The sequence below is a fragment of the Convolutriloba macropyga genome, chromosome 8, assembly GCF_964194025.1.
Source record: "Convolutriloba macropyga chromosome 8, txConMacr16.3, whole genome shotgun sequence".
NCBI lineage: Eukaryota > Metazoa > Xenacoelomorpha > Acoela > Convolutidae > Convolutriloba > Convolutriloba macropyga.
Genome location: NC_134475.1, coordinates 27486182 through 27501576, shown reverse-complemented (window position 1 = coordinate 27501576; position 15395 = coordinate 27486182). Strand labels below are relative to the sequence as shown.

Below are 15395 nucleotides of genomic sequence, written 5' to 3'. Positions count from 1 at the left end.
TTTGCCCAAATGTTGATGAGGGGCAAAAACAGTTTGCAGAAATTATGCATTTAACATGTGCTTTGTTTTGTCATTTCGATGTGACAAAAAATAGGGATTTTTGAGTAATTTATGGCGTCAGGTGGATTTTGAAGAACGCCATTGAAAGTTTTAATTTCTAATTGCAAAATTTCCACAGAATTTTTATGCAAAATTTTTGCCTTATTGACACAAAATTATGTTTGCCTAATCGATTTTTTGCTTTTTGTCCATCCCTCTTTTTTACATTAAAATTTATGAACAATTTTTTGAACCATTTTTTAGAAAGTTTCACAATCAAATAGTTAGTGAACGCTTGCATTCAACCTAGTAAATATTGGGCATTTTTTCGAAAGAAAAAATTTATTCATAAAATTAAAATTCAGTTTAAAAAATTATTTTTTGAAAAACCTTGCTTATTGCAGTTGTCTTCGTTGGTCAAGAAAACATCTTCGGAGCCCACCATTTCAAGATCTAATATTTTCAACAGCGTGTTTTCTTGACGCCTGTTTCAAACCTGTTTAAAATTTGTCAGATTTCCATTGTTGTGATCAGTTGTATTACAATGTTACTAAGCGTAATAGTATTTTTTTCATTTTTAATTTATTGAACGTTCAATTTTTGTTCAAAATTTAATCACTGAAATTTTATCAAGATATTCGGAATACCAACATTTCAAGGTAAATCTTGGCAAGATCTTGGTAAAATCTAATCAAGACAGGCCAAGAAATTTTGTTGATTGCTCTTGACAAACTCTTAACAAATCTTGATAACACTTATTATCTTTTCTGATCATTGCTCGGCGTAATTCGTCCTTAGAAATGAAATCAAAGTTTTCTTACGACTCAATACACTAAATAAAGCTAAAGAAAATTTACCTTAAGCTTGAACTCACTTCAAAAATTTTCTTATACTGGAAAAAGTAGGCTCAATTGTTGGTTAATAAACTAAAGGGAGCTGAATTTCCCAACAATTCTTGATAAGTCTTGACAGTTCATGATAATTCTCGATAATTCGAGATAATTCTTGGTAAATCTTTATAGTTCTTGCTGAATCATATGACTTCGTGCCAAACCTTTTCAATTCTTACAACTTGGTATATTTTGCCATGCCATGGTTAATCTTTCTCTGTTATCTTGCCAAGATCTTGTTTCTTGACAGCCATGCAAAGACCTTGCACAATTGATATTCTCATGGTAAGTACCATGTCAAGATATTGGTGAGATTTAACAAGATTTAGTGTGTTTTTTTATCAAGTTGTACCAAGTATCAGTTCACTGGGCTGATATACGGATATAAATAACCAATAATAAAATGATGCATTGAACGGCATCAAAATGTAATGTCGGAACCGTTTTAGTCTCGTTTTCACGCTTTTCAAGACCAACCAGAAAGTTAAGACAAAGTTATATGACAGCTGTTGCTTTTGTAGACGCAAGGTTGCAGACACAAACAGTTCCTACTGTAGTCAAGAGAGTACCCAGAAAATCTTTTTCTTTCTGCCCAGGCTGAGGTCCCAGACGGAAAGTCGATATGTCCAGACCGTCCCAGACGGAAAGTGCCTATGTCCAGACCGTCCCAGACGGAAAGTGCCTATGTCCAGACTTTCGTGCGTTCACCAGACTTTCGTGCGTTCATGTCCAGACTTTCGTGCGTTCACCAGACTTTTGTGCGTTCATGTCCAGACTTTCGTGCGTTCACCAGACTTTCGTGCGTTCATGTCCAGACTTTCGTGCGTTCATGTCCAGATTTTCGTGCGTTCGACAGACTTTCGTGCGTTTACCAGACTTTCGTGCGTTCACCAGACTTTCGTGCGTTTATGTCCAGACTTTCGTGCGTTCACCAGACTTTCGTGCGTTCATGTCCAGACTTTCGTGCGTTCACCAGACTTTCGTGCGTTCACCAGACTTTCGTGCGTTCATGTCCAGACTTTAATGCGTTCATCAGATTTTTGTGCGTTCATCAGACATTCGTGCGTTCACCAGACTTTCGTGCGTTCATGTCCAGACTTTCGTGTGCGTTCATCAAATTTTAGTTCGTTCATGTCATCAGTTGGATGCAATTGGAACTGAAAATGAGCACAATTGGACTAAAATTGACGATTTCGTGTCCAAAACAATGTTCGGTGATCGAAAAAGTTAAGCCTCATCGAGAGCGGATACTTTTTCAGAAGTAACTGAGAACTTGTCCAAAATGGTTTGCTCAGTCCATTTTTTTATTTCATCCCCATTTATGGCTAAATTGGAGCCTGCACACCAAAAATGAGCACAATTGGACTAAAATTGACGATTTGGTCACCAAAACAATGTTCGGTGATAGGAAAAGTTCAGATCCTTTTCGGAACTAGGTAAAAACTCGACCAAATTAGTTCGGTCAGTCCGAATTTTTAATTTTATCACCAACTGTGGCTAAAGTGGAGCATACCCACCAAAATTGAGCACAATTGGACTAAAATTAACGATTTGGTGTCCAAAACAATGTTCGGTGATCGAAAAAGTTAAGCCTCATCGAGCGCGGATACTTTTTCAGAAGTAATTGAGAACTTGTCCAAAATGGTTTGCTCAGTCCATTTTTTTTATTTCATCCCCAATTATGGCTAAATTGGAGCCTGCAAACCAATAATGAGCTCAATTGGACTAAAATTGACGATTTGGTCACCAAAACAATGTTCAATGATAGGAAAAGTTCAGATCATTTTCGGAACTAGGTAAAAACTCGACCAAATTAGTTCGGTCAGTCCGAATTTTTAATTTTATCACCAACTGTGGCTAAAGTGGAGCATACCCACCAAAATTCAGCACAATTGGACTAAAGTTAACGATTTGGTGTCCAAAACAATGTTCGGTGATCGAAAAAGTTAAGCCTCATCGAGCGCGGATACTTTTTCAGAAGTAATTGAGAACTTGTCCAAAATGGTTTGCTCAGTCCATTTTTTTTTATTTCATCCCCAATTATGGCTAAATTGGAGCCTGCAAACCAATAAAGAGCTCAATTGGACTAAAATTGACGATTTGGTCACCAAAACAATGTTCGGTGATAGGAAAAGTTCAGATCCTTTTCGGAACTAGGTAAAAATTCGACCAAATTAGTTCGGTCAGTCCGAATTTTTAATTTTATCATCAATTGTGGCTAAAATGGAGCATACCCACCAAAAATGAGCACAATTGGACTAAAATTGACGATTTGGTGTCCAAAACAATGTTCGGTGATCGAAAAAGTTAAGCCTCATCGAGCGCGGATACTTTTTCAGAAGTAACTGAGAACTTGTCCAAAATGGTTTGCTCAGTCCATTTTTTTATTTCATCCCCAATTATGGCTAAATTGGAGCCTGCAAACCAATAATGAGCTTAATTGGACTAAAATTGACGATTTGGTCACCAAAACAATGTTCGGTGATAGGAAAAGTTCAGATCCTTTTCGGAACTAGGTAAAAACTCGACCAAATTAGTTCGGTCAGTACGCATTTTTAAGTTTATCACCAATTGTGGCTAAAGTGGAGCATACCCACCAAAAATGAGCACAATTGGACTAAAATTGACGATTTGGTGTCCAAAACAATAATCGGTGATCGAAAAAGTTAAGCCTCATCGAGCGCGGATACTTTTTCAGAAGTAAAGGAGAACTGGTCCAAAAGGGTTTGCTCAATTCATTTTTTTATTTCATCCCCAATAGTGGCTAAATTGGAGCCTGCAAACCAATAATGAGCTCAATTGGACTAAAATTGACGATTTGGTCACCAAAACAATGTTCGGTGATAGGAAAAGTTCAGATCCTTTTCGGAACTAGGTAAAAACTTGATCAAATTAGTTCGGTCAGTCCCAATTTTTAATTTTATCATTAATTGTGGCTAAAGTGGAGCATATCCACCAAAAATGAGCACAATTGGACTAAAATTGACGATTTGGTGTCCAAAACAATGTTCGGTGATCGAAAAAGTTAAGCCTCATCGAGCGCGGATACTTTTTCAGAAGTAACTGAGAACTTGTCCAAAATGGTTTGCTCAGTCCATTTTTTTATTTCATCCCCATTCATGGCTAAATTGGAGCCTGCACACCAAAAATGAGCACAATTGGACTAAAATTGACGATTTGGTCACCAAAACAATGTTCGGTGATAGGAAAAGTTCAGATCCTTTTCGGAACTAGGTAAAAACTTGACCAAATTAGTTCGGTCAGTCTCAATTGTTAATTTTATCATCAATTGTGGCTAAAGTGGAGCATACCCACCAAAAATGAGCACAATTGGACTAAAATTGACGATTTGGTGTCCAAAACAATGTTCGGTGATCGAAAAAGTTAAGCCTCATCGAGCGCGGATACTTTTTCAGAAGTAACTGAGAACTTGTCCAAAATGGTTTGCTCAGTCCATTTTTTTATTTCATCCCCATTTATGGCTAAATTGGAGCCTGCACACCAAAAATGAGCACAATTGGACTAAAATTGACGATTTGGTCACCAAAACAATTTTCGGTGATAGGAAAAGTTCAGATCCTTTTCGGAACTAGGTAAAAACTTGACCAAATTAGTTCGGTCAGTCCCAATTTTTAATTTTATCATCAATTATGGCTAAAGTGGAGCGTACCCACCAAAAATGAGCACAATTGGACTAAAATGGACGATTTCGTGTCCAAAACAATGTTCGGTGATCAAAAAAGTTAAGCCTCATCGAGTGCGGTCAGTTTTTGTGTCCGGGTCAATGTTTTGTTCAAATAAAAGCAAATATGATACGAAGAGTTCCAATTGTGTGTTTAAGGCGAATCAAAATGAAAAATTAGCCTGCTTGCTTTGAAAAAGATTCTTCGGTGAAAAAATTTGCTTTCGGTCTCAAAATGTTATAATTTTTTCGCTGTACTAACAGAAAAACATTAAGTTTATTGTTTTTAGGGGACTCCGCGCTTAAAATACGTTATGGTTTTCATTAAATCAGGCGTGAAAGAAAGGTTGCGCGAAAAGAAAAGGGTCCCTAATGTATGTTTTACGCATGAAAATTGGAGGAAGTTTTTGAAACAAATCAATTGCTTTTAGGTGAATTTTCAAGTTTATCAACGTATTTTACCATTACAGAATATTTATCCGGCATATGTATGCTTGTTATACTGCTTAGAAACTCGTCTTTCAAGATATGCATACAAAGACTATCGTTTTCGAACGTAAGTATTAAAAAAATTGCAAGGAATTGGAAGAAAAGTGAAAAAAACGCCTTTTTTCACAATCAGTCCTGCTTTAAAGTGGTGTTTGTACTTCGAAACTATGATTTCAAGTATGCAACGTTTAGCTTAATATCGCAGCTTTGTAGCTAAACCAATTTTAACCTAAAACTACGTAAAAATTGTCGAGAAATTGGTCAAAGAGTACGACGTACTTGAGGTGGAAATTTCGAAAAAATTCGAATTTTCAAAGTTGTTTTTGCCAATAACTTCGAGCATAGATAGAGTTAGAAAGCGTTCTATAGCTTAAAATAAAGCTTGGCTAATGTGCGTTACGGTCATGTATATTGTTACAATGTTATCTGTGAACAAAGGTGTTGTTTTTTTGCTTTCACTGAAGAATGTCGAAAATGAGCTGTTTTTGACCAAGGGGTCAGAATCATCAAAATTTAAAAACTGTTTTTCCGAACTTTTTTATGTTCCAGATGATAGCCCTTCTCTTCCTGATTCCAAAACACCTTCATTTTTAAAAATCGGTTCAGTCATCTTCGAGATATTAAGCTTTGAAAACAGGTTGGGGGGTGGGATTCATCCCCATTATTCCAATCTGTATTCTATTTTTTTTAAAACGAGCTATATTTTTAAACTAACTAACAAAACCAACTAGCTATATATATTCGGCAGCTCGAGGGCTTCCGAAATATGTAATTTGAATGCAAGTTGTATTTCGCCTCTCTACAGGCAAGTTATATGTGTTGGCAATGTGAAATATTCGAATTGACTGCCCCATTGTCAACTGACCAGCGGTATAAATTCTGAGCATGTCATCTGACAGCAGGAGGAGTGCTATGAAGCGCTGTCCGGGTAGACCACTATAACTAACCTGCAATGAGGTGCTAGCGAAATGAAATGTATGCGAATTCCGTTTAAGTAGTAAGTTACTGTTTCGAATGAAATGAAATGGAACGGACAGGACCCCCCCCCACCGAATGGCAGAATGGTAGCTGCTGCAGACCAGCGTACCTGCTGCAGAACAGCGTAGCTGGTGCAGACCAGCGCTTTGAGTGCAGAGGACAGTGCAGACAGCTGCAGCAGAGCGTTATAAGTGTTATAGGGTTGTTATAGTCCATTTTTAACGGGTTTCGAGCACTTTTAGATCTACTGAGATGCATTCGCGCTATTTCGAGGATGATATTCCCGGAAGTGGAATTAATGCTAATGAGTTTTTGAGCCCTGGAGGTAACAAGAAGGCTATTAGGATAAAGTGTTTGGAGAATTTGAAAGTAAAGAAGGAAGATTTTTTGATGAAATCAAGACGTTGCGTCAATTTCGAACATGCAACTTCATTAAAGTTCAGAAATTTTAAAGCCAAATGCGAACCCAAAAAAGTGTTGAGCACTGTATTGAAGCTGTTCAAAAGCGCAAAGTCCGTCAAATTGGGGAAATTGAGGCCCAACCAGAAAAAAGGAATAACAACCGAATGGGAATACAATGGATGGGTCAATTTTTTTGGCATCGGGGATTGCAACCGTGCTAAAAGACGTATTCAAAAGAAGCCCCATAAGTACGGTCAAATGAAAATTGAAAAAGTTGGTTCAATCAGGATCCTGGGTTTTGATGCCAAGAAGAAATACGTTCAAATACCACGTTTCAGAGTACCCGCCAAGGAGAAAGTTCCGAGACAGTACTTCATTTGGGGCAAGAGATTAAGCCCAAAAAATTACAGTAAATTTGCAGTCGACGAATTTTCCAGCTTGCTTAGTAATGTTGTGCTTGTATATTAGTTCTTGTTGCTTTTGCTTGGTGTAGATTTAGGTTTTAAAGTTCACTTTACCCTTCAAATTTGTATATATTCACCTTTTATGACTACTTGGAGATGATGAATTGAAAAATGCGTTCATGATCAGACTTTCGTGCGTTCACCAGACTATTCGTGCGTTCATGATCAGACTTTCGTGCGTTCACCAGACTATTCGTGCGTTCATGATCAGACTTTCGTGCGTTCACCAGACTATTCGTGCGTTCATGATCAGACTTTCGTGCGTTCACCAGACTATTCGTGCGTTCATGATCAGACTTTCGTGCGTTCACCAGACTATTCGTGCGTTCATGATCAGACTTTCGTGCGTTCACCAGACTATTCGTGCGTTCATGATCAGACTTTCGTGCGTTCACCAGACTATTCGTGCGTTCATGATCAGACTTTCGTGCGTTCACCAGACTATTCGTGCGTTCATGTCCAGACTTTCGTGCGTTTTTCCTTGTTTCCAGACCATGTAAATTTGAACGCACGACACCCCCGTCGTGCGTTCATCTGGGTCTGGACATATCGACTTTCCGTCTGGGACCTCAACCTGGGTGAGCGCAAAAGTATCCAGAATTTGGAAACAGTTTACGTTAAATTGCAAAGACTTTAATCTAAAAATCAAAGAAATGGATCTCGATCTCGTCAAAAATTCTACCGTAAACGAAGACTCTTTAAAGTTAGTGGCAACAACCGAATGGTCTGATGAGAGAATGAACAAGGCAATTGACGTCATAGGCAGCTACTTGATACCGATCACTTCCATATTTGGAATAGTGGCCAACTGCCTCACTGGGTCTGTGGTGGTCTTCATGGGTCTGGACACATCTGCTCTTGTCTACATGCTCTTGATTGCTATCGGGGATTCCATCAGTGTATTCATAGATGGAGTACTCAATATCGCGTTAGTAACATTCTTCACATAAATTGCAAGCAGGGCTCAATGACGATCACACCTGATGAAAAAAGCGGAGGGAAAATAACAAAAACCATTATGGAAATATTTTAAAGAGTCAGTTTTTAACATGACTTGAGATAATTTTCTGGCATACCATTTCATGTTTACGATTGAGATTTTTATTTTCATCGACTGGCATCCTCTTCCATGCAAGTAAAAAAATTAAGAATTCAGTTCTTTTGAAAATCTTGCAAGAAACATGGAAGAGCTATGCATTATCTAACAAGTTCGGTGTAACGGCTGCTCTCCTTGTGTTTCACAAAGAAAGTTTTACACCGCCCAGTTCGTTCTGAGTGGTTACAAAATCTGTCCGGATACTTCGTTTATGCAGTTCGCTTTTGTAACTGTATATCCGCTCTGCTGTACTTACCGTTGCATTAACTATTTTAGTTCGTAACTATTCGCTGATCTTAGTTTTTTCAACTATCAATTTGAACTGGATTGCTACAGATCACACAATACGGGATCTCTTTATGTATACCAGTTCAATCCGATAGAAAAAACAAATCGAAGACAAAGATATATGTCTAAGACCTGTTTGTGCAAAAATATTTAAATTTAAACCTAAGTTGGCTTTTGCTGTTTGTACTCACAAGTTGAGAATACCAGAAGTTGGGGTTGTAACAGTTGAATTTCAGCTCCAATAATTCGTTGATGCAAGACACAGTAACAAAATTTACTGCTCAAGAATAATATTTTGAATACAAGACACAGTAACAATTTACTGCTCAGGAATATTTCTAGTTCAAGACACAGTAACACGTTATTTACTGCTCAAGACAATTTGTTTTGCAATATTTTGCTGAGTTATACTTTCAGCCGTTTTCTGCGGCTACTACGTTGAGTTCTGTGTGTTACTTTTTGTTATTTCCCCCTTTTCTCCTTTTTCTCACGTGACAAACTGTAACTAGAACTAGAACTATAACTATTAAAATGACTAAGACATCAGAAAGTGTTTTGTTTCTATTTTCCCCGCCTATGCAAGCTTGTTATTCCTTAAGCTCAGCTCCAACATCGCCGGCCCTGTTTTCCTTCGTGAAAACAACAGCTTCAGTTGGTAGTACTGGAGCGAGCTTCACTACTGGCCTCTTGTAGTATCCATCTTTCGTTCGGATTTTCGCTGATCGAATCACTCCGTCGGAATCTTCAAATGTTTCGGTTATTCGACCCAGATTGTAATATCCACGTTTGTCACTGTCTTCCACTAGCCACACGAGATCACCCTGCTGAAGACTTCTGTCCGTTGTGGTCTGCCATTTCTTTCGACTATTCAACGTTGGCAAGTATTCTTTACGGAATCTGTCCCAGATGAGGTCTGCGTAAGCTTGTGTTTGTCGGAAGAGCTTTCTATGATCAACAAATTGCTCTGCACCTGATAGATACGGTAAACAAAGGTTCTTGTTGCCAAGTAGGAAATGGTTTGGAGTAATAGCTTCTAAATCGGTAGCATCAGTACTGACTTGTGTCAGCGGTCTAGCATTCAGCGTCTGTTCAACAAGACACATCGTGGTTGACAGAACATCCTCCGTGACTGATCGATTGCCCAGCACTGCGTACATTGCCTTCTTGCAACTCCTAACCAGTCTTTCCCACACTCCTCCAAAGTGTGGTGCTGCAGGTGGGTTGAACTTCCATCTGATACCTTGTTGAATCAGATGTTCTTCAATTCGCACCCTGCTCCATGCTGCTATATACTCTGCCAGTTCTTTTTCAGCTCCAACGAAGTTTGTCCCGTTATCGCTAATCATTTTGACCGGTTTGCCTCTTCGTGCAATGAATCGCATGATTGCGTTCAGACAACTATCAGTGTCTAATCTTGGTACAATCTCTATATGTACCGCACGTACAGTAAGGCATGTGAATAGACAACACCAACGCTTTTCGTTTCTTCGACCAATCTTTACTGTGAATGGTCCAAAATAGTCTACGCCCACATTCGAGAACACTGTTGATGCCACTAATCGTTCTTCAGGTAGATTTGCCATTACTGGTGCCTTTGTTTGGGCTTTTCCCTTTCGACATCTAATGCATTTGTTTTTGATCGATCTCAAAGCATTTCGTATGCCTAGGATCCAGAATTTCTGCTGAACTATGTTTCTGACATGTTCAGTACCTTCGTGATGATTATTATTGTGTTCATTTCGCAAGAATAATTCTACTACATGGTGCTTCCAATGTAACAGTATTGGATGCTTGGTTTCGAAGTTCAATTCACTTTTACCTATTCTGCCCTGGGCACGAATAAGTCCTTGCTGGTCTATGAATGGTGAAAACTGGAGAATTTTGCTGTTTTTTGGAATTTCCTTTTCAGCCTTGAGAGATTTCATCTCTTCAGCAAACTGTTCTCGCTGCAGTAGTCTGAAGATGCTTGCTTGTGCACCCTCTCTTTCTTCAACACTTAGTGTTTTTGTTGCCGGTTTGTGTTTTATAAATACGCGCTGTACGTATGCCATTGTATTTACTAGTCGATTGAAACTGCTAAATCGTTCCCACTGAATCATCGGCTTCTTCTCTTCAACTTTTGCTGAGAAGACCATTTCGTTGTTTTGTTCATCTGAAGCAAATGTTAAATTCAACTGTTCAGGCCATTCGTTCTCTCGTTGCTTCAACCAGGCCGGCCCAGTGAGCCATTCACTTCTCTTAAGTTCGTCAACATTGATCGCTCGTGTCCCGATGTCAGCTGGATTGTTAATACCACTCACATGATTCCACTGTGAAACACTAGTTGTGTCCAAAATCTCAGCCACTCTGTTTGCAACAAACACCTGTTGCTTACGGTGGGAGCTATGAATCCATTGCAGAACGGTAGTGGAGTCTGACCAAAAGTTGCAACTATGAATCTTCGTTTCGTGTTCTTTCACTATCTGTTCTTTAAGTCTCACCGCCATCACCGCTGCTTGTAGTTCCAAGCGTGGTATGGAAAGGTGTCGCATCGGTGCAACTCTGCACTTTCCGATTACAAATGCTAAGTCTGCTGAGTATTCTTTGGGCTTTGAACGTAGGTATGCCACAGCGCACATTGTGTCTTCAGATGCGTCAGCAAACACATGAAGTTCCCATTTGTCCTTGGCTGTGCTGAAGTATCTTCTATCAAGGCTGGTTTCTGCTACTTCTGGAAGCTGCGCCTTCCACTTCAGAAACTCTTCTTCTTCGTTAGGTTCTACTGAGTTGTCCCAATGTTGTCCATTTTTGGTCCAGATGCTCTTCAGGAGTCGTCTCATATGGACACTGAATGGTGCAAACAGTCCAAGAGGATCAAACACTGAAGAAACTAGAGATAAGATCTTTCTTTGGGTGATTGGGGTCTCAACTTCTTTGCTTGTACCTCTACAAACCTGTAGACTATCATCGTTAATCGTCCACTGAAGCCCAAGCACCGATGACCCTTCCTGGCTGGGTTCTACTTCAACCTGCTTTGTTTTGCTGATTGATCTTAAGTCCTCTGGGATTGCGTTGGTTACCACGTCACTGTTGGTGATCCACTTCTTCAGTTCAAATCCATGTTTTGAGAGAAGAGGTTGCAGTTGTTTGAAAACCTTGATTGCTTCCTCAGGTGTTTCGACTGACTTGATGAAATCGTCCATGTAGAAGTTGTTTTGGATTGTTTTTGCTGCAATTGGGAACTCGTCCTCGTTATCGATGGCTACTCGCTTCAGAGCGTAGTTGGCACATGTTGGTGAACTCTTAGCTCCGAAAACATGACGCTGACACTCGTAAATTTGCACAGGTTCGTTCATTGTTGGTCGCCACAAGAATCTCAAGCAGCTTTTATCCCGTTCAGGAACTTGCACTTGCAAAAACATTGATTCAATATCTGCTGTTAGGGCAATTGGTCCTTCTCGAAATCTGAATATTGTTCCGATCAATCCGTGTAGTAGATCGGGTCCGGCTAACAACTTGTCATTTAGACATACATCCTTGTATTTTGCTGCAGCGTTGCAAACACGGCGAACTTTACCCGGTTTGTTGGGGTTTAGTACTGGATGGTGTGGCAAATACCATTCCTTTCCGAAAGTGCCTTTGACTTCCGATTTACCAAGGATCTTCACAAATCCCTTTTCAACATCTGTATCAATTGACTGTTGATACAATTCTTTCAAATTTGGGTCTCGTTGGAACCTTCGTTCCAGTGAGTAGAGCTGACCAAGGACTGAGCCGTAGTTGTTTGGAAGACTGGGTTCTGGTTCATTCCAGAGCATGCCCACTTCGTACCGCTCGCCTGTAAACTTTGTAGTGCTCTCTAGAAACTTCTGAGCTTGTTGCTCTTTCTTTGATTGACTAACAACATTTATTTTGGAAGCATAAGTTTCTATGTCCCACCATGATTGGATATTCTCTGCCACTTTCACATCTTTTGTGAAGGCAAAATGACAAACATTTTGACTGTTCTTGCCTGTCATGGGACCACTGACTACCCATCCTAATTCTGTTAAGACGGCGAAAGGCTCACTTCGTGTTCCAATCTTATAGTCCAATGGACGTTGAATTTCGTAGGCATCTTGTCCAAGTATGAGGCCTACTTCCATCAGGTTGAATGTTCTGTTAGTGAGAACGTTCAGGTGTCTGAATTTGTTCTTCAGTTCCTTGTAGTCATATGTTGTGTTTCCCAACGAGATTGATGGGTGTGCAAACGCTTCAATCGAATGCACCTTTGAATGTAGTCCCTTTATTGTGATAGGAACCTTCTCTGTCCTCAAATCTTGCGTCCCATGTATGCCAGCTATGTTTAAGGTAACGTCCGTGCCTTTGGCTTGTAGTTGATTCTTGACACTTTGGTCGATGAATGAAACTGTTGACCCACTATCGAGGAAAGCATAGGTAGTCAGCCTGTTACCACCACTCTGAACCGATACAGGAACTATTTGAAGAAAACTAGTAACTTGGTTACTCTGGTTGATTGTTGCTGCGCTTACGTTAACTGCGTGACTACCCTCGTCCATTTGGTTTTCTGAGTGTAGCAGTCTGTTGTGCCTTTTGTTACATCCATTTATACCGCACGGGTGGACTTTACAATCTTTGATTGCATGCCCTTTCCCCAGACATCCATAACATAAACGTTCTTTTCTCACTGCTGCATAGCGATCGGTGACAGTCATATTCTTAAATATTGGACAGTTCCCTATTTTATGAGTGCCATCCGCTAGTGGGCAGTTGTTGTTTTGCATTTGCTTGGTTTCTTGCAGGTTTGAACTTGCACTGAAGTTCGATGTCTTCGAGAAATGTTTTTCTCTATTTGCGTTGCGTCGGTCTTCTTCTTTGCGTTCCCCTTTAAACGCTGAAAACCCTTCATGCACGAATGCCATTCGTGATAGCCATTTTTCAAACATGATTAGATCTGGCCAGTCCTCGTCTTTGTCATCGACGTAGAACCACCATTTTTCTTTAAGAACTTGAGGTAGCTTATCAATTGCCATGTACAGTGTCGAACTTGATTGCAAATCACCAATATGTTTGTACTCTTTGAGCACGTTCACGAAGTTAGATACAATAACAGAAAAATTAATCAGGCTGGCTGAATCATGAGGTTTCACTTGATTAGCTTTTCGTAGGCTCTCGAGCTGCGCATCTATAATTACATGCGGTCTTCCAAATTTTCTTTCTAAAATGTTCCAGGCAGCACTATAAAACTGTCCAGAATAGCCCATTCCCGAGATTGCAGATTTTGCTTTGCCTGTTAGCAGAGTCTTCAAATGGCTCATTTTTTCTGAGTCGGGAATCGTGCGTTTATCTACTGTTGCTATGAACATGCTAGACCACTCAGGCCACTCCAGCGGGTTTCCGTCAAAATTGTTCAACCTCAATTTTGGTAAACTACTGCTTGAATGTCCAGTGTTGTAGTGCCTTACAGCTATCGGCGATATATCCCGCTCTTCAGCACTTTCTGAGCGTTCACGAGAGTTTGGGTACCCTAGGTAATGCCTCTGCTTATTCCGTTCAGGGCTGACGTCAAAGCGAGCTCTTGGTCGAATTGGCGTTCGCGTGTCGTTCATCGAATTCGCCCACTCCGAGACATCTCTCCCTTTTGGGGTCCAATTGAAAGGTGACCTGTCACGCGCCTTAGTCGATTGGGAACGGAAGTCATCTTTCTCCAACGCTGTTTTTTGCAATTGGCGCTCTAGGTCTCGCTCCTTTTCCCGAAGCTGATGTTGCATCTCTAGTTCTTTCATTTGCATTTCTAGATCCAACCTCTTTCGATCAAATTGTGCTCGTTCGATTTGCAACTTTCTTTCAAATTCAATTTCGAATTCCTTCATTCGTTCTTCAAACCGACGTTTCACTGAAGAAGTTTCCGAAGCGTTTTCTGTATCCTGGTTGATTGTCCGTGTAACCGTATTCGTCGTTGCATTGCCTGTGTTACCTTGGTTTTGGTTAAACTCTGGAATTCCAACGTTTTGTGCTAACTGCTGCACATTATTCGCAGGTGGTTGCTCTTCATTAGCATGAAGAGTTGACTGGCTTTGCTGGCTTGACATGTTTGTCTCTCCGTGGATATACGGCAACCACTCTGAGTTCAAATATTGAAAGTATTTTTCTCTCTCAAGTTTGCGTTTTAAAGAAATATCTGGGTCTCGGAGAGTCTCAGCTTTCTTATTCACGAGTTTTTGAATGCTGTCGTCCAATTGCAGTATCTGCTGATAAAGAGTCTTGAGTTTGCTTGGTCGATCTCGATTATCAATGAGCTCAAAACCTTCTTTCTGTTTCTCAATCCACTTGTTTCGCAAGTTGTTGATCTGGCGATCCAAAACGCTTTGACTCTGTGACGGAGTCACTTCTTGTGTACTTCGGGACTGCAGCTTGAACCTCTACAGCTCCTTTATTTGTTTGCTTTAATTTAGTTTTGCTTTTCAACGTTCCTATTTGCTTTGCCTAATTGGCTTTGCGTTGTTGAAATGTTCGTTGGGTTTTGTTCTCGTTCGTCGATGACTTCGTCAATTCGACTGTGGGGTTGGACAGCAGTTTATTCCACTGTCCGGGTCGGCGGACCAAATGTAACGGCTGCTCTCCTTGTGTTTCACAAAGAAAGTTTTACACCGCCCAGTTCGTTCTGAGTGGTTACAAAATCTGTCCGGATACTTCGTTTATGCAGTTCGCTTTTGTAACTGTATATCCGCTCTGCTGTACTTACCGTTGCATTAACTATTTTAGTTCGTAACTATTCGCTGATCTTAGTTTTTTCAACTATCAATTTGAACTGGATTGCTACAGATCACACAATACGGGATCTCTTTATGTATACCAGTTCAATCCGATAGAAAGAACAAATCGAAGACAAAGATATATGTCTAAGACCTGTTTGTGCAAAAATATTTAAATTTAAACCTAAGTTGGCTTTTGCTGTTTGTACTCACAAGTTGAGAATACCAGAAGTTGGGGTTGTAACAGTTGAATTTCAGCTCCAATAATTCGTTGATGCAAGACACAGTAACAAAATTTACTGCTCAAGAATAATATTTTGAATACAAGACACA

General features: G+C 39.9%; 1 protein-coding gene across 1 annotated transcript in view; it reads left to right on the top strand.

Moving 5' to 3' along the window:
- The window catches only part of LOC142345009 (uncharacterized), a 36831-nt gene that overhangs the window by 13724 nt on the left and 7712 nt on the right, over nt 1-15395 (top strand). Inside the window, exon 2 of the mRNA XM_075397093.1 lies at nt 7707-7872. Coding sequence (XP_075253208.1) covers nt 7781-7872 — 92 coding nt within the window. The 5' untranslated portion in view covers nt 7707-7780. The remainder of the gene's footprint in view (nt 1-7706; nt 7873-15395) is intronic.